This window comes from Lithobates pipiens, unplaced genomic scaffold, assembly GCF_037356315.1.
Source record: "Lithobates pipiens isolate NorthernLeopardFrog02 unplaced genomic scaffold, aLitPip1_a1.2 Scaffold_23, whole genome shotgun sequence".
Taxonomy (NCBI): Eukaryota; Metazoa; Chordata; class Amphibia; order Anura; family Ranidae; genus Lithobates; species Lithobates pipiens.
The window spans coordinates 263,092,279-263,118,897 of record NW_027507785.1 but is presented as its reverse complement, the minus strand read 5'-3'; the positions used below and the strand labels follow the sequence as shown (position 1 = coordinate 263,118,897).

At 41.4% G+C, this 26,619-nt stretch overlaps 1 protein-coding gene across 1 annotated transcript; it reads left to right on the top strand.

Annotated features, from left to right (window-relative positions):
* On the top strand, window positions 1-26,619 carry GLUL (glutamate-ammonia ligase). The gene is made up of 7 exons (XM_077453114.1): window positions 1-157; window positions 5,833-6,018; window positions 9,076-9,237; window positions 15,615-15,761; window positions 17,917-18,044; window positions 21,621-21,820; window positions 23,820-26,619. The coding sequence occupies exons 2-7, from the start codon at window positions 5,853-5,855 to the stop codon at window positions 24,136-24,138; spliced, it is 1,122 nt and encodes a 373-aa protein (XP_077309240.1). The 5' UTR covers window positions 1-157; window positions 5,833-5,852; the 3' UTR covers window positions 24,139-26,619.

Genomic DNA, 26,619 nt, shown 5'->3' with positions numbered 1-26,619 from the left:
GCTGTAGGCGGGCCCTGCACTCCTCAATATATGTACAGGGCTAAGTAGCCAGCGGCAAAGCTGAGAATGGGAGCTTCTAAGTGATACCTAGCAACAGAATTGGGAACACCCACTGAGCCTGGACTGTCATTGTCATCTCCATCCTCCTCTGACACAGGTGAGCACTCATCTCCATACTTTATTATATACAATCTAGATAAGTCTAGGCTTATTCCCCCATCAGTGAGTGGTCAGCCTCTATAGAACTACATGTCTCAGCATGCCCAGAGAGGATGCTGCACATGAGCCTGGATCAGGTCTAGGATCCATTCAGAGAGCTCAGTGTGTTCTATATTCTCATCATGAGAAGGAAGGGTCTCCAGCACACCAGGATCTCCATAATTCTGTCCAAAATTGTAATCACATAATATAAAAAAAATAAAAGCGACGTTTCGGAGCCACGCTGGACCCCTTCATCAGGTATGTGACCCGGTGTGTCCTCATCTCTCCCAGGGATCAGGTCTGCTCACATAAGGATACAATGTATACAATGTACAGTGTAGGGTCCATTCACATCGGATGCATTTGTGACTGCATTTCTTTCCACTGCATGGTCAGCCTAAAATCCAGGTTATTCTGTGGACATAGTTCACACCATTGCAACGCAGGGCAGAGGAAAGAAAGTACAGCAAGCAGCATTTTTCGGCCACAGAAGAAAAAAAAACGCACGCAAACGCATAGAAACACATCGCAGTGCACAAACAACAAAAAGCCCAAAGGACAAACACTTATGGGACAAGCGCATGTAAACGTGCATGAAAAAGCACATTAAACGCATGCCAGCGCGCAGGCTAAAATATGCGCAGTTTATGGTGTGAATGAGCCTGTAATGTGCAGGGGTGGTATTATAGATACTAATATTTTAGAAGAATCACCAGGGACATCCAAACCCTCACCCTCCAATTACAGGACCAAAGAACATCGTACAGGACATTATTTTTGGGGTATTTTATTTTATATTTTCCTGATTTTTAAATGTCATGAGAGCGATGACGCATGATAATGATTCACCCCAGTGTGTAGAAATGAGGGGTGTCATTAAATGTCAGTAATATTCACATTTCCAACAATTGTGCATGGACATCTGGAATAATTGGGGACAATAGATTGATCAATTGACAGATCGATAAAGAGATAGATAGAGAGATTGATCAATCAATAGATAGGTAGATAGAGAGACTAGTCAATCAATAGATAGATGTTGATTGATAGATAGAGACAGATAGATTGATAGATAGAGATTGATAGATATTGATAGATGGATAGATAGATAGATAGATAGATAGATAGATAGATAGATAGATAGATAGATAGATAGCTATAGATAGATTGATAGATAAATATTGATAAATATATATATAGATAGATATATGGATAGATTGATATTGATAGATAGATTGAGAGATAGATATTGATTAATAGATACAGATAGATAGATCAATAAACAGATCAATAGGAAGACTGCTGGTTTATTCTGCTGGTTATTGTGGCAATTACACTAAGCCCCCCAATCACACCCAAGCTGAGTGTAATTTGGGCATTTTGGAAGCATTTTTTTGCATGTTTTGTGGGCTTAGATGTGCGTTTTTATATGTTGCAGCGCAAAACCACAAAAAAAAGCGCAATGTTTTTCACATTTACAGACGCTAAAAAAAAACATGCACTACAGCTCCACATAAAAAAGCAAAGGTAGGTTTTGGAGCTTGGTGAGGCTGAGTGCAGAAATGTGAGCAGCCACAATGGGACTCTTGATGTTGAGTGTTGTCATGCATAGGAAAATGCGCAAAAAAAGCGCAACGGAACACTCAGATACAAATAAGGGTTAAATTGCGTGTTGCCATAACGCATGCCAATGCACCTGTGCTATGTGTGGCATGTTGTGGTGGAGGGGGGGCACCAATTCACAGTACGGTAGAGTGTGGCACATACTGTGCGTTGTGGTGTGCTGCGTTTTTAAAAAAATGGGCATGAACTTTATTTTTTGTCCATTGTAAAGCTTTGGCAGCCTCTTCCAACTTCCAGTGGACAACACACATTACCACAGAGACTTGTATTAATGGCTTACATCAATGTGAATGGGCCCCCAGACAATGACACCTGTTTTGTTCCGCTGCTGTGCGTTTTCGGACGCACCGTGACTGACACGGTCCAACTGTTTGTCATATTATTGTCCTGCACCTGCTTCCTCGTGTTTATCTTTAGTCTGTGTATCTGCACGTTAATCTGACGGTACTTAATGATGCTATTTTATTTCGCTGATACATTAAAACAGATTGTCAGAAGGTTGCATAAGTGGCGGTAATTTTGGCGGTGTACGAAAACCCATAGCAACCAATCACAAACCAACCAACCGCTGATAGCTGACTTGGGGTCAATGCACTTTATTAGCCTTTGACTTTGGCTCCATACCTCTTATATTGGGTACAGGAGGCGTTGGATCCCCCCGGTCTGTCCTGTATAGGTGGTCTCCTGCTCCTATTATCTCTTATGTAATGTTTATCAGTGTCTCATGGTTGCTCCTTCTTTTACATGATGTTGTTTTTCTCATGTCTCCAGCCTCAATGTATTCTTCTGTTTCTACGGAGTGCATCTCCCTATGGAAGGGTGCAGCTGCCCGTGCCTCATTCATTTGTATGTGCCTGTGGTGGGGGCAGCCATTTTGAGCAATGTTCCTAACTTTGATTTGCAATTCAAAACAACACTAGCTGCATAAGCAAAATTACATTTTCCTGTGTGTGCTTCTACTCGGTGCAATTTTTTTGCCCTAATTTTGAGGGGGGCTTTTAATATCACGCAAGAGAATATTCTTCTTTTGGACTCTTTTTGACGTTGGTAACCAAAACATGTGCCATAAAGAGTATCTTCTCTAGTCCTTGCTAACCCATAGTGATTCTACTAGTAATATGTGGGCTGAAAGTTAGCTGAGTTCACAAAGTAGAGCTCCTCTTTGTTCAAGTGACAAGTTCTCTTTAAAGCATAAACAGCTTAAATAGGCCTACGGTTGTAGCTACCCTCTGGTCCCCTGGCATCATAACAGTTAGGAGCATTCAGCTTTGCTAAGTGATCATTCTCAACCTCCTAGTATGCACCCCAGGGAATAGGGGGGCTGGGGGCAAAAAAATGTCTGCCACGGGGGGGGGGGGGAAGTATTAGAAAAAGTGGTAAGAATGTCCCTTACATTGGTGGTCAATGGGAAGACTGTCCCTTACATTGGGTGCCAGAGGGAAGAACATCCTTTACATTGGGTGCCAGAAGGAAGAATGTCCTTACATCGGGGGCCAGAGGGAAGAATGTCTCTTACATTTGGTGCCAGAGGGAAGAACATCCCTTACATTGGGGGCCAGAGGGAAGGTTCTCCCTTACTTTGGGTGCCAGAGGGAAGAATGTCCCTTACATTGGGTACCAGAGGGAAGAATGTCCCTTAAATTGGGTGCCAGAGGGAAGAACATCCCTTAAATTGGGTGACAGAGGGAAGAACATCGCTAACATTGGGTGCCAGAAGGAAAAATGTTCTTACATTGGAGGCCAGATAGAAGACTGTCCCTTACTTTGAGTGCCAGAGGGATGAATGTCCTTACATTGGGTGCCAGAGGAAAGAATGCCCCTTACATTGGGTGTCAGAGGGAAGAATGTCCCTTACATTGGATACCAGAGGGAAGAATGTCCCTTACATTGGATACCAGAGGGAAGAATGTCCCTTGCATTGGGTGCCAGAAGGTAGAATGTCCTTACATCGGGGGCCAGAGGGAAGACTGTCCCTTACATTGGGTGCCAGAGGGAAGAATGTCCCTTACATTAATTATCAAGGGGAAAAGTGTCCTTACATTAGGTGTCCGTGGGAAGAATGTCCCTTACATTGGTGGACCGGTGGAAGAATGCTCCTTACATTGGGTGTCAGTAGGAACAATGCTCCTTACATTGGGTGTCAGTGTAAATAATGCCCCTTACATTAGGTGTCAGTGGGAAGAATGTCCGTACATTGGAAAAATGAGGAAAGCATGTCCCTTACTTTTGGTGTCAGTAGGAAGAATGTCCTCACATTTGGTGTCACAGGGAAAAATGTCCCTTACTTTGGGCATCAGTGGTAAGAATGTCCCTTACATTGGTGGTCAATGGGAAGAATATCCTTACATTGAGTGCCAAAGGGAAGAATGTCCCTTACATTAGATGTTAATGAGAAAAATGCCATTATATTGGATGTCAGTGGTAAGAATGTATTTACATTGAAAGTCTAGGTAGAAAGAATGCTCCTTACATTGGTGGATCGGTGGCAGAATGTCTTTACATTGGTAGTCAGTGGGGGAAATGCCCTCTTTACAACTAGATTAAAAAAATAATTGAAGTCTGTGGTAACCTGAGAAGCAGAACTTGCTCAAAGAACCCAAGAAAGCTCTGGAGGAACCCTAGTTGAGAAAGGATGGTCTAGAAGAGGAAATGTTTGTGTGTGTGTGTTTGTGTGTTGTCCATAGCAAGCATCTTGTTGATTTAAATTGTTGATTTAGTTAAGTTACATTTTTCAAAGTGCAGTTGCTCCAGAGCTTAGTAAATTAGGTAAAGCTTCACTTTGCAAAGAATACCCAATCACATGCCAGAAAAATAAAAAAGCAGCATTTTTGCTTGCACATGATTGGATGGTGGACATCAGAAGAGCTCCTTCTCGTTTACTAAGCTCTGGAGCAACTGCACTTTATAGAGTACGACTGCATTTGCAAAGTGCACAGTCTCTTTGCCTTTAGTAAATCAACTCCAGAGTCCCCTCGCCATGTCTTCAGTGCACTTTAGGAATATAATAAGAATAGATCTGGTTGCTACTGCCAATACAAAACAGTTATTTCAGAGAATTGCATACGGGGTCCTGTACTGTATATATCTGCATTGCACACCAAAAGTGGAGTCCCCAAACTTGGAGTTCATGAGGCAACTGGTGGATGGCGTCACAGCTGGCAGAAGAAAATATACTGCTGGCACACCTCATTTTTATTGCAATGAAACCACCTTTATTGACCATGGGTCAACATGTCATACAGGAAATGTGCAGATATGGAGTCAGCTGATCAAAGTTGTGTGCATATCTCTGTTGCACACCAAATCTGGAGTCCCTGAGTATGGAGGGCATAAAGCAACTAGTGGATGGTGCCACAGCAAGCAGAAACAAATATGTTGCCAGCCTAGTTCAGCACTTTTTTGTATAACAAGTTGAACAGTCGTTAATAAAACTGGTTTATTGTGGTGTGCTGACAACATCATTGCTTTCTGACACAGAGGTGATTCATGATTAATAAGGCTTAGGAAATATAATACTGCCATTCAGGATTTGCATTACATTGGGTAAACAAAAGGAACCGGACTGGTTGCCATGGACAACAACCACTTTTCTTTTCTCTCTCTCTCTTTTTTTTTTTTTTTACAAAAATGCAGTTAATTTAAAATTTGTATAAAAATGTAATACTTTCATGGGTAGCAGCTCCATTTTTGCTCCAAATGACTCTGAATCTGATAATGGCTCCAGTCATTCAATCTGCCTTAACATGCCAAATGCATCAGTGTTTGCTGCTGACTTTATCTGTATAATAAAAAGAGCTGCCACACTATCAGTGATCTCTATCAGATTGTGGAGGAAAGCTGGAGCTTTAATTAATTCCACATTGCTTATTCTGCTTCTTCCCACTGTGGACCTCTCTGGAAAGCCTTGCATTGTTCTTAAAGAATCAGCGCTACTCGGCTTGTCAGACTGCTAGAATGCTAATACTTCCACCAGCGTTCACTACTTGTTTGCTTTTATTTTCTGTGCAGTGTCTGATTAACCTACAGCCATGGCACTGTCAGCCAGCTCAACGCTATGCAAGGAAGTGAAGAAGACCTACATGGAGTTGCCACAAGGAGATAAGGTCCAGGCTATGTATATATGGATAGATGGGACAGGAGAAGGTCTACGTTGCAAGACTCGGACACTGGACAGCGAACCCAAGTCTATTGAAGGTAAATGCAGCTCTACAAACCAAGCTTTCTGCCCTTCAATGCATAGCACCCCCTACAATCCAAAACTGGTACTACAAAATAGATTGTCAAAGTGTTCCTGTCATTGCCTGGTCCACGGTAACAGCAATTTTGCTGAGAATAGAATTTGTGGATTTCACATAATGCTAGTGATATGATTGTGGCAGATCTGTCACAAGTTTCTGGTAAACTGATAAACTTTTAGTGCTTGCTCACACTATCTACTTTGAGCTGCATTAATCTCTATAGACCACATGCTTAACACAAAGGCACATAGAAAACAATAATTTTCTGTGTGTCCTGTTTATGCCACAATCCTGTGTTGATGTGGGTTGCAGTGCATAGACTTGAACAAGGGGGGGGGGGGGGGTAGTAAACCTGGAGAGTGCAAAACCTGGTGCAGCTCTGCATAGATGCTAATCAACTTCCAGTTTGTTTTTGTTTTTTCCGTCAAAGCTTAAAGCCTCTTTCACATGTGCGGATCCGTATTCAGCCATCCGCTTGCTCAGGCGGCGGATGACAAGTCCGTCTCTGCACACTGTGCAGGGACGGACCTATCAGATCTCCGCTCTTCTCTGTGGGGGGGATCGGATGATTACGGATCCGATCTGCCAGACGGATGGAAAATAGGGTTTCTATCTGTCTGGATTTTGCAGAGCGGATCGGATCAGATGTCAGCGGACATGTCAACGCTGACATCCATCGTTCCATAGAGATGTATGGAGCGACCGTTCAGGTCCGCTGAAAAAACTGACAGCCGGATCTGAATGGTCCATACACATGAAAGGGCCCTAATTGAGCAAGCCTGAAGTTAACACCATATTTGGTATTAAAATAGCAAACATGGCTAAACTTACCTGCTCTAGAAAAAAGTATCCCCTATGTCAGCAGCTACACATACTGTAGTTGCTGACTTTTAACGACTTCAGTCCCCGAGCCTCTTTCTGAGATTTGGTGTTTACAAGTTAAAAACAGTTTGTTTGTTTTTTGCTAGAAAATGACATAGAACCCCCCCAAACAATATATATATATTATCTAGCACCCTAGAGAATAAAATAGCGGTCGTTGCAATACTTTCTGTCACATTGTATTTGCACAGGTGTCTTACAAGCGCACTTTTTTTGGAAAAAATACACTTTTTTGAATAAAAAAATAAGACAGCAGTAAAGTTAGGCCATTTTTTTTAATATTGTGAAAGATAATGATACGCTGAGTAAATTGATACCCAACATGTCACGCTTCAATATTGCGCCCGCTTGTGGAATGGTGACAAACATTTACCCTTAAAAATCTCCATAGGCGATGTTTAAAAGATTCTACAGGTTGCATGTTTTGAGTTACAGAGGAGGTCCATTGCTAGAATTATTGCTCTCGCTTTACCGATCGTGGCGATACCTCAAATGTGTGGTTTGACCACCGTTTTCATATGCGGGCGCTACTCACGTATGCGTTCGCCTCTGCCCATGAGGTCGGCGGGACGGGGCGCGTTTAAACTTTTTTTTCTTATTTAGTTTACCTTTTACCTACAAGGAATGTAAACATCCCTTGTAATAAAAAAAAGCATGACAGGACCTCTTAAATATGAGATTTAAGTTCAAAAAGACCTCAGATCTCACATTTACACTAAAATGCAATTAAAAAATAAATAATTTGTTTGAAAAAAATAAAAAAGTCACTTTAAGAGCTATGGGCAGAAATGACGTTTTGACGTTGCTTCTGTCCTGTAATGGTATGGCGACAGGTGGGGGGCCATTTTCCCCTCACTAATCTCCATACCTAAAGACCCGATTGCCTCTGCCGCTGCCGATGGCTCCGGTAAGCAGTGGAGGGCACTGAATCGTGGTGGGAAGCCCTCTCCCGCCGCCGATAAAAGTGATCTTGTGGTAATCTGAAAGTGAACCGCCTGCTGAAGAAGAGGATACCGGGGTTATGTTAGCTAGCTGCTGCCATAACAACGATATCCCTCTTCAAAGTACCGACTTATAACCACGGCGGGCGTTCTGTAAGCGTAAGTATAAGCACCTTTCCCTGTCCTGGAATCCAGCGATGTCGGCTCCCTAGCCGATGTTTGCATCGGTCCTCGGGTGCTGCCATCACCATTGTCTGTAAGGAAAACTGTAAGGAAAACTGGCAGTGAAGTGCTGTGGTTTCACAGCCAGTTCGCTACTGCACATGCGAGAAGCGTGCTGCACTTTCTGAATGGCGCAGGGGAAGGAGGAGAGGGCCGAATTTCCAAGTGATCTCGCCGTAGCAAGATCTCTCTGAAGTGGTGACAGGTACGTGTTAAAAGCAGGTACCCGCTCCCCCCCCGAAAGGTGCCAAATGTGGCACCGGGGGTGGGGGAGGAGTCAGAGAGAAGCAGAGCTTCCACTTTTGGTTGGAACTCCACTTTAAGGCTGTACAACCACTTTAAAGAAGGTAAACGGTGCCTTGCATTGTAACAGTGCAAAACACTGTCCCTGCACAACACACACCAACCTCCACAGGTTTTAAAGCTTAGTGATGGATGTTTAACCTTTATTTTTTAAACAGCAACATAGTTGGTTGAACTTTACAAAAGTATGTTTATTCTTTTGTATCCCAAAGGAGCTTATAGCCCAATGCCCTTACTACAGACGTACACACATGCACCTGTTATGATCCAGTTAGGTGGAGGCTGCTGGCCAGAAATCTGTTGCGACACAAGGAAACCTACGTGGTTGATGCCTCCTTGCTCACATGCCACAATTTTAACACAATGTTGGAAAGTCGCAGCTTGACCAGCTGCAGTAAAGGGAACAGATTTTCGCTAATTATATGCTGCATTCATTTGTCAGCTACATTTGGAGGAAGATTTGGATAGTGCAGTGAGTCAAATAGGAAAGGTCGGGTTATCCCAAAATTGCAAGGGAGAGATTGGCTTGTCTATGGGAGAACTAACACATTAGCAGCTACATTATACACATACATAAACCGCAGCTATAAAATACTAATGTAAAATTTTAACAAATCATCAGGCTTTAGGTGTGTAAATGTTTCACCACCTCTCATTATTTGCAGATTTGCCAGAATGGAACTTTGATGGCTCTAGCACCTATCAGTCGGAGGGATCAAACAGTGACATGTTTCTGATCCCGGTGGCCATGTTTAGAGATCCTTTCCGGAAAGACCCCAACAAACTGGTGATGTGCGAAGTACTGAAATACAACAGGAAATTAGCGGGTAAGCTTAATATTTTTTCCTTAGACTAAACCCTCATACAGATTTTTTCAGACACTTAATTCAGTAATGGCTCTGTTGCTTTGTTTATATATTTTAGTCTAAGCGACATTTATATTATTATTATACAGGATTTATATAATGCCAACAGTTTGAACAGTGCTTTACAAAATAAAGGAAGACAATACAAGTACAATCCAAGTCAAGACAGAAGGGTTAGGAGGGCCCTGCTCACGAGAGCTTACAATCTAAAGGGAAGGACAGATGATTCAAAAGATATTAACTGTGGGATATGAGTTGTTCAAGAAAGTAAAATTCAGATGTTTGGTAGAGATGGCATAGGCTTCCCTGAAGAGATGAGTTTTCAGGGATCACCTAAAGGCAGCCAGAATATGAGATAGCCATGAAGGTAGAGGTAAGGAGTTCCAGAGGATGGGAGAGGCTCTGGAGAAATCCTGGAGGTGAGCATGGGAGGAGCTGACAAGAAAGCTAGAGAGCAGGAGGTCCTGGGAAGAGTAAAGAGGGCGTTTTGGGTGATAATTTGAGATGAGGTTGGTGATGTGGCTGGGGTAGAGTTGTGGATGGCTTTGTACGTCATTTTTAATGTTTTGAATTGTTTTCACTTGGTGATCGGGAGCCAATGGAGGGATTGGCAAACAGGGACAGCAAACACAGGGTGTTAGGTAAGGTGGTTGAGTATTGGGCATATATATATATATATATATATATATATATATATATATATATATATTTAATCTGATATTCAGCAAGCATTTTCTACAGGGGAATCTTCCAGGCACATGTCTTTTAAATGAGACCAATTGATTCTCCACTAAAGAACATTTGGTGAAAACCACAATCCATTGCTTCAAAAAAAAGACCCCCATGAAGCAGCAGGTTATGGATTACTATATAATTGGACATTAGAGGATGGACCACCATTGCATGACACCTTCTTCGTTCCATAACCACGTTTTAAAAGTCACCATTTTCTTCAATTCTGCATTTACGGTCTTGGCTGCATTTGAAATATTTTGTTTCATTATTGTAGAGTCTTAAAATCCCAGCTTTATCCGTTTTCGGACATCTGGCGGTCCAGATTGTGTTCTGTGCCACTAACCTAAACATTGTGTGTTGTCTGTTGTGCTCAACAGATGGGCTTAGCAACTCATAGAGGTGGAAGAGTATTACAGCTCAGAAAAAGGATGTGAGCTTTTTAAATTACAGAGTACATAGTACATAGAAATAGTGTACAGTAACACCAAAGAACCAATCAAGAACGAACTTTCTGTAATCTCCCCACTTTAAACTGTGTTGGTTTTGATTGGTTGCCACAGAGCCATACCTCTGATTTTTTAACTGATTGTCACATAATCTGATTATTGTAATCCCAAAGGTGCCCTGTACACATACTGACTGTCTGAGATTCCTGATTCTCAAGGATAGCAGATATCTACTCAGATACAAAATTCTCAGTTAAGGGGCCCAAGCTCAGGCTAAAGCTAAATTGTTCAGCCCAGTTTGTGTATGGATGGTCACTCTATAAAGGTAGACATTAGAGGACGGTCAATTGCCATCTGACCACGGTAAGGCCTATGACTTTTGTTCACATCAATTGGGTTTTGCCTTCCCATTATAGTCTGTGACATGCTTTCTCAACCTTTTAACCCTAGAGGAACCCCAAAAATAATTTTCAGGTCTCGAGCAACCCTTACTAAAACCAATTCATCAGGGGTCAATAGAACAATGCACCTTATACTGGTGGTCAATAGGAAGAATGTTCCCATTAAAATGGTGCTCAGAATGCCATCCTTAAAGACAGCTAAAAATATATTTTGTGTCATGCTGCTGGCTTTGCTAAGTGATGGTGAACCTTGAACTCTGTAGGCACCATCAAAAAGGTGGTTCATTAGCCACAGCTCAAAGAACCCCTAGCAACCTCTGGAGGAACCCCATGGTTCCACAGAACCCTGGTTGGGAATGGCTGGTCTATGAGAAGGCAAAATTGACTTGGAGATGGTCAGCTGCCGGTCTGAAGGAAGTAAATTGGGGGTTAAAAGCAACTGTTATTGATTCTGAATGATCTCACAAATGTGTCAAATTGATGCCATCAACATGACCTAAAAGTCATTGACAGAAGTTCTGAGGCATCTGAAGCGTATATAGGGATGGCACAGGTGTACTGTAGGCATCTTCAGACTCAGCTTATCGGGGGGCACTGTACAAGGTTTTTTAAGTCTGTCTATTGGCTTCCCCCCTTACCAAGTCAGGGATGGCAGTATCTTCTAGTGCCCCATAGACATTATATAGTACAGTATTCATGTTAGATGATATGGTCTGCCAGTCCCTAAGGTTAAAGATAGTACCATTGATTAAAATTGAACTTCCAGGCAAATACAAGAATCAAATGCATATATATTGGATCCATTTTACCTGTAAAAGTCCAATGATTCACCTGCTGATCAGTTGTGTACAATCACAGCCCAGAGCTGTGTGTTAATAATCAGCACACAGCTCTGTACATAGGGAACAATTTTTCTGTTTCCTTATCCCATTAATAGGCAGCACACCTTACACATATTACACAAAAACACACATTTAACTCCCTTATCACCCTAAATGTAAACCCCTTCCCAACCAGTGTCATTAGTACAGTGATAGTGTATAGTATTATCACTGATACCTATATTAATGTCACTGGTGATATCAGTGGCAGTTAGACAGTTGCCCCCCAGTGTCAGTTAGTTTCAGATTATCAGTTGCACTATTGTAGTCCCATTATAAGTCGTTGCTCATTGCCATTGGTACTATAAAAAAAAATCCAGTATATCTACCATAGTTTGTAAGTGCTATAACTTACATGAAAACCAATCAATATACACTTATTGGGATTTTTTTTTTTATCAAAGACATGTAGCAGAATACATTTTGACCAATACATTTTATTGTATATGTATATGTTTTATAGCAGAAAGTAAAAAAAAATTTTTTTCACATTTTTAGTCTTTTTTCATTTATAGCCCAAAAAAAAAAAAAAATTGGTGGTGGTCAAATACCACCAAAATAAGCTCTATTTGTGTGAAATGTTGTTTGGATACAGCATTACATGACTGCGTATTTACCGGTTAAAGTAGTGCAGTGCTAAATGGCCTGGTCATGAAGGGGGTAAAATCTTCCGGAGCTCAAGTGGTTAATATAAAGTGTGCGGTAACAGAGGTTTCTACAATAAGTATTAAAGCTTGCAGGAGAATTAATTACTGGAGGGAAAAGCTTCAATCTCGTGATTCTTGATATAAAATCATATTTTTGAATGGGCACAATAAATGAACATGCAAAAATCTGGGTTTCTTGCAGAAAGCAACACGTTTGGTCTTACATAATGTGTTCTTTTTATTCCTGGAAAATAAGATTAAAGAACTATGTATGTCTTCTGCTTCCAGCAATTGAGACATATCTGCATATAGCCAGACATTGTCCTTCAGGCCAGCTGTGTCCTTAATGTTTAAGGGGTAAAGTAAATAGAAGAAAGGCAATTAAATAGTATACAGAAATGTTAAATAAAAATATAAATGTTGTTCATGTTGCTCAGTCCAGACTTTATTTGCAAGTCTCATGCAGAATGAACAGATCAAATGTAAGAACATATTTTTCAGCCATACTGTCTGCACTGACCTAGATAACTTAGCCTCAGGTCAAACTAGGTGCTGTGTAGGCAATGATGAGCACTTGGAATTCTTTATACGAAGCACAGAAGTCATGGGCTTGAGTCCCATCACACTCTTTATACGAAGCACAGAAGTCATGGGCTTGAGTCCCATCACACTCTCATTAGGAAGCACAGAGGTCCGGGGCTTAACTCCGAATAACACTCTTTATGTGAAGCACAGAAATCCTGGGCTTGACTCACATCACACTCTTTATATGAAGTGTAGAGGTCCTGGGCTTGTCTACCATCACACTCTTTATACAAAGCACAGAGGCCCTGAGCTTGACACACTCTTTATATGAAGCCCAGAAGTCCTGGGCTTACATCCCATCACAATCTCTTTATGTGCAGCACAGATGTCCTGAGCTTGTCTCCCATCACACTCTTTATATGAAGCACAGAGGTCCTAGGCTTGACTCTCATCGCACTCTTTATATGAAGCGAAGCACAGAGGTCCTGGGCTTGTCTACCATTACACTCTTTATACAAAGCACAGAGGTCCTGAGCTTGACACACTCTTTATATGAAGCACAGAAGTCCTGGGCTTGCATCCCATCACAATCTCTTTATGTGAAGCACAGAGGTCCTGGGCTTGGCTCCCATCACACTCTTTATATGAAGCACAGAGGTCCTGGGCTTGGCTCCCATCACACTCTTTATATGAAGCACAGAGGTCCTGGGCTTGACTCCCATCACACTCTTTATATGAAGCACAGAGGTCCTGGGCTTGACTCTCATCGCACTCTTTATATGAAGCACAGAGGTCCTAGGCTTGACTCTCATCGCACTCTTTATATGAAGCACAGAGGTCCTGGGCTTGACTCTCATCGCACTCTTTATATGAAGCACAGAGGTCCTGGGCTTGACTCTCATCGCACTCTTTATATGAAGCACAGAGGTCCTGGGCTTGACTCTCATCGCACTCTTTATATGAAGCACAGAGGTCCTAGGCTTGACTCTCATCACACTCTTTATATGAAGCACAGAGGTCCTGGGCTTGACTCTCATCACACTCTTTATATGAAGCACAGAGGTCCTGGGCTTGACTCTCGTCACACTCTTTATATGAAGCACATAGGTCCTGGGCTTGACTCTCGTCACACTCTTTATACGAAGCACAGAAGTGGTTGTACAATTTCCTTGTGTCTGCCTTGATTTACTTGAAGTACTGTGGTTTTCCTCAAAACATGCCGGTATTCTAAAGCCTAGTACACACGGGTTGAATGTCAGTCAACATCGGGCGGTTCAATAAAACCGACATTGGGCCCGTGTGTATGGCAATCGGTCCGACAGAAGTCAGCGAGTGTTCTAGGGGGGGGGGGGGTCGCCCTGTCAGAAGACAATAGTTTTGCTGTACTAACGTTGGATTGTTAGTACAGCGGCTCTGACCTAAGCTGTCAGGGTTTTTTTTTTGTTCGTGAACAAAAAAATCTGATAGTGTGTACTAGGCTAAGACTTCTAACCAAATTGGCTGTAGTTTGTGTCTGGGACATCTGATTGCGAGCTTCTTCAGGGCACGGACTGAGGTGATAGGAAATTAAAGAAAAAGGGTTCTAATATGTTTAGTTTTCTCCAATAAAGCAAAGGGTTGGTAAGGAGCCACCAAGCAACCAACATCTTTAAAAAAGAAAAATAGTTATGCATACTGATTGATTGATGGGGTGATATTGAACTCTGATTGGGTGTGGTAGATAGTGGCTAAGCAGGGCATCTGTTATCTGATTGGTGGTTTCAAAATGGAATGGACAATGCGATATAAGGCTTCAGGAACCATTTGTAGAAATATAGGAGACGGCCTTTGTGTTTGAGGAAGCATAGAGCGTGCTCGTCCTTTGACAACAGCAGAAATACTTACATGAACTGGCTACCAACTGTCATTTCCTTGCCAAGTTCAGGCCTAGTGGGATCATTTATGGGGTCAAAGAATGTTTCATTTAACATTCCAAATAAATGCTAACTTGGCATTTAGTTCTTCCTTCTGAATATTAAAGCACAGAAATTTTAGTAATCATATTTATTTGAAATGTTATTGTTTTTTGCCATGTCTGACCACAAGGCTGAGTTTGTTCCTGTTTCAAGCTCAGATTTCTGCCAGCGGCAAAATATTATTTTCTGTGGAACGTTTACATTGCAGGTGTTTCTCTGAAATACTCAAGTTTATTATGAAAGTCACACATATCTTTTTTAATGACCTTTCAGCAGATATGAGAAATGTCAATCACGAGACATAACTTATTAACCATATTGCATTCCGAAATACACATAGGGGTTGATTTACTGAAGGTAAATAGACTGTGCACTTTGCAAGGGCAGTTGTTCCAGAGCTTAGTATATGAGTTGAATATTCACTTTACAAAGAATACCCAATCACATGCAAGGAAATAAAAATTAAAAAAACAAACAGCATTTGACTTGTACATAATTGGATGATGGAAGTCAGCAGAGCTTCCCCTCATTTACTAAGCTCTGGAGCAACTGCACAGTCTATTTGCCTTTAATAAATAAACCCCATAGTGTAAGCCCTGTAATACAGAGCAATAACAATAGAAGCAATCAGAAGTATTTTCACAGTTGTGTCAAAACATCACTTGAACATTTTACGTTTCTGAGTATGGCTGTATTGATTATTTCAGCTAGCATGCCCCCTGCTAATTCCCGACATTTCCTTCCGCAGAAACCAACCTGAGAAAAACATGCAAGCAGATCATGGATATGGCGGCGGATGAACATCCATGGTTTGGCATGGAACAGGAATACACCTTGCTTGGAGTGGATGGACATCCCTTTGGATGGCCTTCTAATGGCTTCCCAGGACCTCAAGGTAAAGTCGCGTAAAAGAAATTATTTTCAATTGTTTAAAAAAGAATGAGCAAGTTGGTGGCGATGGGCAAAATTTTTTAATGATATAGTATTTAATATAATTGTAACAGAAATGGCTGCAGCACACTTTGTGGCAAATTGCAGTTCCTGCAGAAGGACGGTGATCTGTAGATGACAAAATGGGGCCTCAGCATTGTGTGTTATTTCAGTTAGTCTGCTGCTAACATTTGCCTAATGCGTCACAAAACGCACATCATAAAAAACTATCAATTACTACTGTATTACATACTGTGCATGCTCAGTCACGTTAGGATTTGTTTTCTGTATTCTGCAAAAAAAACCTGGTTGACCCTGCTGCGCTCTATCTCCACCTTCTGTCCATGTCCCCAAATTTAGCTAGGGATTTTGCAGTTGTGGTGGCAACTCTGCACATGCTCAGTTTTCAGTGAGTGTTTATGCTGAGCATTTATTTCCTCCCTATCACATCTGAGCAGCTCATGTGACTATAGAGTCACACATGTTGGCTCCCTTCCTCCTTCTCCTCCATGCCCACAGAGGGCTAGAAGCTCCTCCTGCTTATGTTCACCTGTAGACAAGCTGGGAGAGAGCTGATCATGTGACAACCGTACATTGATTAGGAAAACTTAGATTTTTTTTTTTTACTTCGATTTTTTATTTATTTTTTATTAAAATAATTACAGTGCCATCATCCACATACAGAAAATAGTAGGGAAAATGTAAATTAACCACTTCCGGACCGCCGCACACCGATGTACGTCCTCACTTTGAGGACGGATATCTTTGTTATGGCAGCAGCTAGCTGCCATAACCCCGGTATTGCCGTGTTTAGCCGGTGGTCCGGTACAAGATAAAAGTGGTCTCTGCGGCGGATTTGCTGCAAGATTCTTTTACCCCCCCCCTGCTGCGATCCGGTGCCCCCCGACACTTACCATAGCCGTCGGCGGAGGCAATCCAGTCCTCTCTGTGCATGGAGATGAGTGAAGGGAAGATGGCCTCCACCCGTCTCCATGACACTGCAGGGCAGAAGCAACATCTAAACGTCACTTCCGCGTCATTTTAGTGTAAATATGAGATCTGAGGTCTTTTTGACCCCAGATCTCATATCCTGTCATGCTTTTTTCTATTACAAGGGATGTTTACATTCCTTGTAATAGGAATAAAAGTGACACATTTTTTTTCTTTGTAAAAATAAAAGATGAAATAAATAAGAAAAAAAAACATTTTTAAATTTGCCCCGTCCCGCTGAGGTCGAGTACAGAATCGAACGCATACGCTTTTACGTATGAAAACGGTGTTCAAAAGGTATCACCGCAATCAGTAGAGCAGGAGCAATAATTCTAGCCTTAGGCCTCCTCTGTAACACAAAACATGCAACCTGTACAATTTTTTAAATGTCGCCTATGGAGATTTTTAAGGGTAAAAGTTTGTCGCCATTCCACAAGCGGGCGCAATTTTGAAGCGTGATATGTTGGGTATCAATTTACTTGGCATAACATTATCTTTCACAATATAAAAAAAGTGGGCTAACTTTACTGTTGTCTTATTTTTTAATTTAAAAAAGTGTGTTTTTAAAAAAAAAAGTGCACTTGTAAGACTGCTGCGCAAATACGGTGTGACAGAAAGTATTGCAACAACCGCCATTTCATTCTCTAGGGTGTTCGAAAAAAAATATATAATGTTTGGGGGTTCTAAGTAATTTTCTAGCAAAAAAAAACAATTTTTTAAATTGTAAACAACACATCTAAAAAAGAGGCCCGGTCCTTAAGTGGTTAAACATTGTGTGTTTAATATCACTTTAAAACGTATGTAGTAGTTTTGGACTGCCAATACAGTTTAACCTAGTTGGTTTGTTCAGATATAATGATCTTATTATATTGTCAGATATGTTTTGTACATCCAGTGGGCATATTTCTATAATTCAGTGTTAAAAGTGTTGTAAGTAAGTAGTTACCGTATGTAATGTATAATTACCATTAAAGCAGCTGTCTGGAAGCAATTTTCCACTCTTCTTTCAGGATGATTCAGTTTAATGAGCTCTGCCCATGCTATGGTCTCCTTTTCTTTGCATATTGACTTTTGCTTTATTAAAGAAGCCAGTGTGTGCCCCTAACGTAAATCATTCCACTTTTTTCCAGGTCCATATTACTGTGGAGTCGGGGCAGATAAAGCCTATGGACGGGATGTTGTGGAGGCTCATTATCGGGCATGTCTGTATGCCGGTGTGAAGATTGCAGGAACAAATGCCGAAGTGATGCCAGCACAGGTGAGACCATCGGAGGGGGCGGGCGAATCTACACACTAAGGTTTCAGATCTGTATTCCCTGTTTTAGACATTCAGTGTAGATAGGAGATATATCTCCTTAAAGCAGGGGCGGACTGACCATTCAGGCACTCGGGCACTGCCCAAGGGCCCCATGCCACTAAGGGGCCCCAGCAGGGTTGCCAGCCTCAATAAAACCAGGGACAGTATGTAAAAATCTGTATTTTTATTTTTTTTTAATCCAAAGATTATAGCTGCTCTGCCTCTCCAGTACCTTTTCAGTGTGTGTATGTGTATTCTGTGTGTGTATATACTGTGTGACCCCATAATCTATTGCCTGGGGGCCCCATAATCTCCTATTGCCTGATGGCCCTATAATCTCCTATTGCCTGGGGGCCCCATAATCTCCTATTGCCTGGGGGCCCCATAATCTCCTATTGCCCGGGGGCCCCATAATCTCCTATTGCCCGGGGGCCCCATGAGTTGTCAGTCTGCCCCTGCCTTAAAGACTTTCAAGCATTACTACTTTGTGTAGCAGGCCTTATGGTTTGAGAATCACACCTCTATTCCGTGTTCTGGTTGCTTTACTAAAGTCATAAGAACTGTTCACTTTTCATGGGAAGTTGCACTTTTCAAGGGGATTTTCCCCAATGTGGTGGAATTTCACTTTGTTTGTTTTGCAATTGCATGCAAAGAAAATGTAAAAAAACATCAACTTTGCATGTGATTGGATGAGGGAAGTCAGCAGAGCTTTCTTCTCATTCAATAACCTTTGGGGGAAATTTCCTTACAAAGTCTATTTGCCTTTATATATAGTTACATAGTTAGTAAAGTTGAATAAAGACACCAGTCCATCCTGAGTGAGTGTCTACAATTGCCCTTTTCCCTGTACATTGCACACTCACATCAGTCCCTACCCTCAAGGAGCCCACAATCCAAGGTCCCCATTCATATAATAGGGCCAATTAGGGACAGAAGCCAATTAACCTACCTGCATGTCTTTGGAGTGTGGGAGGAAACTGGAGTACCTGGAGGAAACCCACGCAGGCACAGGGAAAACATGCAGCCAACCTAATTATAGTAAGTCACACACTGACCCATTCAAAACAAAAAAGACTGAGTACCACTGATAGTCTGCACATGTTTACTTTGCCCAAAAATCCTGCACCCCAGCCACTTATATCAAAGTTCTAGACTTGACAAGAATAAGGCAAAATGCAGTCATGCATAATATTTGCTTATCAAGCGTTATGCTACGTACACACGACCAAACTTTCTGGCAGACTAGGTCCGAAGGGATTAGTCTGTCGGACAATCCGATCATGTGTGGGCTAGTCCGATTGTTTTAAAAAAAAATCAGACGGACCTAAAAATAGAACATGTTTCAAATCTATTCGAGGGACTCAATTCCAACGGACTAAAATCGGGAAAACCGTTCGTCTGTGTGCCTGTGTGACCAAATACAACGCAAGGGAAGCTCTTGGCTACTGGCTATTGATCTTCCTTGTTTGGTCCCGTTTACGTCATCACGTTCAAAACGAACGGACTTAGTCCATTCGTGTGTGGCCAAGTCCGTTCATTCGAAAAGTCCGTCAGAACTCCGCCAAAAGTCGAGAAGACCGTTTGACCTAGTCTGCCGGAAAGTCCGGTCGTGTGTACGCGGCATAAGATATCTTGGACAAAGTGGAATAATTAAAACGGAACTAAGGACACACATACTCACCTATGCGCCAACTTTTACCCATGTTCTTCCAGTTGCCGGTCATTGGCTGTTTTGGTTGGTTGGAGCAGGATGATGTCACTTTTGCACATGCATGGGAGTGCAGTCATCCTGGCACAGTGAAAGTGTACCAGAATGTAAACTGAGCTGTGCATGTGCATCTCAGTTTACATTCTGTAGGGGAGTGCAAACAGGCATATACATGTATTTGATTGCAGAAGAGGCATCGGGGGTTATTTACTAAAGGCATTTCCACTGTGCACTACAAGTGCACTTGGAAGTGCAGTCACTGTAGATCTGAGGGGGGACATGCAAGGAAAATAAAAAACAGCATTTTTGCTTGTACATGATTGGATGATAGAAATCTGCAGAGCTTCCCTCATTTCAGATCTTCCCCTCAGATCTACATTACTGCACTTCCAAATGCACTTGTACTGCACAGTGGATTTCCCTTTAGTAAATCAACCCCATTGCATGCAATAAAGAGCCTGCCTATGCGCACATTTTATTTTTTTGCCTTCAGTTCCACTTTAATATATGATGTGCTTGGATAGGCACTAAATTGTAAGAAAAACATCCCGATTAGAGAGCAGATTAGATATTGGATTATTTTATTATTGTTCCTTTACTGAACCTAATGAACCATTGAAAAAATGAAGTGAAAGAGAGTTGGAAGTTAGAACTTAAAGTGTTGCTAAACCCATTAATATGAAAATAGTTCATCCCCCGCAGTGCCCACAGCTTATAAATCTTCTTTTTACATTAAAATAATGCCACTATATACCTTTTTGGATGATCTGTATACCACGGTCAGTGATAAACTGCACAGTTTCTCCAGTGCTGAGAGTTCAGGTAGGAGGAGAATTCCACTACAGCCTGTATACACGCCCACATGTGTGATGTCAATATTATGTGACCTGGCTAGATCCGAGAGCAAGTAAATGTTCTCTGCACCATAAAAGATGAACCCAGGGAAAAAATACAATATATAAAGGAACTGAACATTACTTAAACTCTTCATTGAACAGCAAAGCACCCCTGTAAAGGAATGTCATAGAATAGTCTCTGACAGATATAAAAACAGATTCTCCTAATTGCTGACTCTTATGTCCGTCACTGAGAGGTCTGATCAGTCATCATAAAAGGGTTGATTTACTAAAGGCCAATAGATTGTCCAATTTTCAAATGTGCAGTTGCTCCAGATCTTAGTAAATGAGATAAAGTTACACTTTACAAAGAATAACCAATCACATGCAAGCAAAATAAAAAATAAAAACAGCATTTTTGCTTACACATGATTGGATGAAGGAAGTCAGCAGAGCTTCTGTTCATTTTTAAAGCTCTGGAGCAACTGCAAAGGGCACAGTAAATTTGCCTTTAGTAAATTAACACCAGTATGTCGGATACAATGAGGTTGATTAAACAAAAAGCAAACAGACTGCGCACTTTGCAAGAGCTTAAGTAAATGGGCAAATGCTCTGGTGAATTTCATCATCCAATCATGTGCAAGCAAAACAGCTGTTTTTTTTTATATTATTTTTTTTTCCTTGCACGTGATTGGATATTCTTTGCAAAGTGAAGGTTTACCTAATTTACTAAGCTCTGGAGCAACAGCCTATTTGCCTTTAGTAAATTAACCCCCATCTGTATTGTGTACTGAAAAGGACACAACTGGGCAAACATAGTTTAATAGATTTTAACAGTATAAATGTGCAGCTTTATCCTGCACTGATACATGTGTGTGCAGCACACGCATGCACTGTCTTGGAACATTTTTGAGAAAAGTAAAAGCTCCATTTGGAGGCATAATATCACATGCCTATAAATGTATTAATAAAACCTTTTTTTTTAATTTACAGTGGGAGTTCCAGGTCGGCCCATGTGAAGGAATTGATATGGGAGACCATCTGTGGATCGCTCGCTTTATTCTGCATCGAGTCTGTGAGGACTTTGGACTCGTAGTTTCATTTGATCCTAAACCAATTACAGGAAACTGGAATGGAGCTGGTTGCCATACCAACTACAGCACACAGAAAATGCGAGAAGACGGAGGCCTCAAGTAAGTCAAGTCTTTGTAAATGAGGGTGCATGAATAAAGTAGCTGGAGTTTAGGTGCAAAGGAATTATACGTGACATGGTGATATAAGAAATGGAGACATGTGTTTAGGGGTGAATTCTTTCGTAGCTTTGTAGCCAGTATATTATCAGTATTGCTCCCTATAGTAACCAGACAGCTGTTAGATTTTATGTTATAGCTAGTACTAGAAAAATCACATTTGGATTGCATTACGAAGCATTGCTTCATTAGATGGCATATTGAAGAAGCAGTCCAAGTAGCACATACCAATATACAAAGAACGACATGCAATCAATCAATCTAACAGAATTGATCTAAATCAAGATACATTTTTATTGGGATAATATCACATTATTGCATTTTACAATTAAAAGTGAAGTACAGAGTTTTTTTTCCCAAATCATACCTAGGTGGATGCAGGTGAGTCCCCCGTCGGCTGTAAGGCTGAGAACCAAGCAATCAAACACTGTCAATCGCTTGGTTCTTAGGGCTCTCTGAGCAGATCTCTGAGAGGCTGAACTGGGTGCCGGTCCATGCATGTGGGCAGATCCTGACTTCATTGTCGCCATCTTGCCCGAGCCTGGATCGGCTCTGTGACATCAGCCAACAGTGGGCTTCAGTAGGAGTTCAGAATGAACTGCACTGCTGTGAGCCTCAGGAGAAGCACAGCCAAACAAGCTTTGGCTGTACTTTTCCCCTGAAAAATATGCTAAGATAACATTTCATATTCCTGATATGTGTCTGCTGTACCATGTACTTGTATGAAAAAGTCTCCTGTTCTCTTTATATTACTTTTTTTGTGTAAAGTAACTGGTGTTGCTGACAATCCCTCTGCTTTCCTATTAAAAACTGACCAGGCAAGGCACAAGAGCACAGCATGGTCAGTTTTCTAGCTGTGCTGATAACTAGGCCTGCTCTACTCCAACAATCAGACCTGTCCTGACACCCCCACCTGCACAGCCATTCACTGGGAAGTTCAGTGTGATGCTGTTTCTCCTCCCTCACCTCTCTGAGCTCCCTTATGCATGTTTTTTTATGGTTTTATATTGGCTGTAAAGGGATTCTTTTACCTTTATGGTAAAACTAATTTTAATGTTGCCATAAAACCACTTTGACGGGAACAGCAACATATCGTGTTTAAACTATGGGCTTGCATTAGGGCCTGTGCTGATTGTCTTTTGGCCTGTGTCTGATGGCATCAGTTTTACATGCTTATAAGATAATTTAGGGTTCATTGACAGCTGCATTAGGCTTGCTGTCAACCTCCTAAACCTGCATTTCACCTGTTTTAAGCAGGATTTGCATTCTCATAGTCTTGTAAAGGAAGACAAAACCTGTCTGATGTGAACAAAACCCTGTCTACACAGGCCCTTACATTTACGGTGTTGTACATCTTAACCAGTAATGCCCTGTACACACGTTTGGAAATTCCGACAGAAAAGTTCCGATCGCATTATATTGTCGGAAAATCTGATCGTGTGTGTGCTCTATCGGCTTTTTCTAACGGAAATTCCAACGGAAAAAATTTAAGCAGGATCTAAATTTTTCGGCAAAAAAAATCTGATCTAATTTGTAGAGAATTCCGATCTGAAAAAGTGCCACGCATGCTCAGATCAAATTACGAGACCAAAGATATTGGCTACTAGCCTCTACGTAGTCCCGTCGCATGCAATGAATGTCACCACGTTCCGAACGACCAGATTTTCCGACAACTTTGTCCCAACCGTGTGTATGCAACACATGTTTCGGACAAAATCCGTTGGAAAAAAATCAGACGGATTTTGTGGTCGGAATGTCTGACCGTGTGTACAAGGCATAAGACTTTCAAAAAGCTTCAGTCTCCAAGCCAACTGACCATTCCACTGACATGAATCACTGTTTAGTGAGCTGCACACAAATGTTATACTGAAATTATTGACTCAAGGAGTGTAATATGTTAGATATCAAGGGCCCGTCTGAATTATTTATGCTTCTCTTACAGGCATATTGAAGAGGCCATTGAATGCCTTAGTAAGCGTCATGGTTATCACATTCGAATTTACGACCCCAAAGGGGGATCAGACAACGCACGCCGCTTAACTGGGCATCATGAAACTTCCGACATCAACGCATTCTCAGCTGGAGTGGCAAACCGTTCTGCAAGTATCCGTATTCCACGTCAGGTCGGGCAAGACCAGAAGGGATATTTGGAGGACCGCCGTCCATCAGCCAACTGTGACCCCTATGCTGTGACAGAAGCCATCATTCGGACCACCATTCTGAAAGAATCTGGAGACGAGCCTGTGGACTATAAAAACTAAAGGAAGAAATAGACAACGATCAAACCTTCTTTGTTAGCCAGTCCTGTTTCTTGTCTCTACACCTATGCCTAAGTCATGTCTAACTCCGTATCCTGAGATCACCTAGACAGATTTAGTAAAGGGGGTCGAGTAGGATGTGGGATTTTTTATCAATTCTTTATAGTCTGATTCTGTCATGAACTACCTCTGTTCATTCTTAAGACAAAAAAAAGAACGTAAGTAGACTCAAAAACAAACTCATAGCAGGTACTTATGCCTTTTGCTCCCTCAAAATTTGATATGAATCAGACATAAGAAACAGGACTGGCCCTATCTCTTTCACGCCAGTGGGGCCAAGACTTTAAAGCTAGTCAATACAGCATGTAGTGAAGATTAGAAGCACCACTGGCTGGAAAAAGCTTTTACAGATCAAACTGATACACATCCTAATGGGCTCTGCCCTGAGTCAGGATCAGCTATAAGCCCTTGTACACACGGTCGGAGATTCCGACGGAATGTGTCCGATCGTAGCGTTTTGTCGGATATTCCGACTGTGTGTGGTCTGCATCGGACTGTTTCCGTCGGAATATCCGTCGGACCAAATTTTCCAACTTGCCGGAAATATTTTCTGACAAAATGCTCCGATCGGACATACTCCGATCATGTGTAGAGAATTCCGATCGGACAAAGTGCCACGCATGCTTAGATCAAATTCCTACATCAAAGCTATTGGCTACTAGCCTGAACGTAGTCCCATCGTAACGAAATTACGTCATCACATTCTGAAAGATCGGATTTTCCGACAACTTTGTCCGACCGTCTGCAACAGTTTTGGACAAGATCCGTCGGACAAAATCCGACGGATCTGGTTGTCGGAATCTCCGACCGTGTGTACAAGAGCTAGGATTGATCCAACTCAACGTCTCAAAAAAAAAAAAAAACACTACTTAAGACTAGGCATAGATCAACAGAATCTCTTATCTTACTAGTTTATTCAATAAAGCAATGCAAAGTTCAGGAACCTATTGGCACTAATTAAACTTTAGTTTTCCGTCATTAGACCAGTGATTGCTCATCATTGCTCTTGGTATTGCTTTACTGAATAAACCAATGGTGGACTTGCTTAATAAGGCAGTGCGAGGTGTAGAAATCCATAGCAGCCAATCAGACTTCCATTTACTATAGTCAGATTAGTAAACAAATTGCTTCTGATTGGTTGATATGTGTCATTGCTCTTTGCAGATAATTGATGCCGTTGACTTATTGAATAAGCCCACTTTGTCACTTAAAGGTACAGTAAGGTGATTGAGAAATGGAAAAGAGACAAAGGCGGGTGAGCCACTGAACTTCGCCTCACTGTGCCCTATGATAACCACTGATCTTAAAGAGGGGAATATCTTTTTACCCTTAAACTCCAACCAGGTAGTCAGTCATTTGACATGTTCTAGGCGTTTCCTGTGTAATATATACATATAGAGCAGGATACAGTCTGATCCTTCAAGTGACCTCAAGGTCATTGTATCGGTCTAGATGTCTTTGAGGCTGTTTTTACATGGGTGTCTCCATCTTAGTAGTCATTTGGGTCCATTGGTGTAATATTTTTCTATTTACATGTAATTTTAATCTACAGACATGGAGAGATGATGATCAGGAGATCTATCGTATCTATAGTATCTATCAAGGGGTTTGGAATATAATATAGTAATAATAATATAAAACTGTCAAGGTTTATGTCGGTGCTAAATAGAATTGTGGGGGAGAGTAATTCAAAAATTATGGAACACTATATTTAAGTAAAGCATCTCAGCGGGAAGTAGAGCGGTGGTATTCTTTGAACCTTGACTGATCAGTGTTCTGGAATCATCATTGGACTAACTGAAGAAGAGTCCTGCTAAAATTAACTTGAAGACTGTCTTGACATGGCTCATCTCTCTCCTGTGGCATTCAAAATGGAAACAGGACATACGCACCAACCTGTGATATTTGCAGTCCTGTTTTGTGCTTCTTTTTTTGTTGTCAGCCAAACTTTTATTGTCCTGTTTCTTTTGAATAAGGGATCTAACTTTTTTGGAATTTGTGATAATTGTATGTCAGTTTCACATTGTATAATGATGGATCATGTTTCGATGTACCAAGAAACGCATCCAAAGGTTTTGGAGTGATAAGAGCTGGGCTAATATTTAATCTTTGCTCTTAGGGTATGTATAGTAGGTTGCTAACTAATGTGCACTGATCACTTCTGTACCAGCAAATAATTATACTCAGTGCTCTGTGAAGAAAAAGAAGAATTTTATTTTTTTTTCCTCCCTGTGAATCTCAGAATTTCTACGATTTATACGCACACACAGAATAAACCACTTGCTCGTTGTTCGTGAATGGGTCTCGGGTGTTAATGGCAGAGTAGAATTTACTGCTTCTGACTCGCATCTCATTCTGACATAGTCTGGTTTTTAAAATAGATTTTGTTTTTTTTCTTTTTGTAATAAAAAAACTAAATCTGAA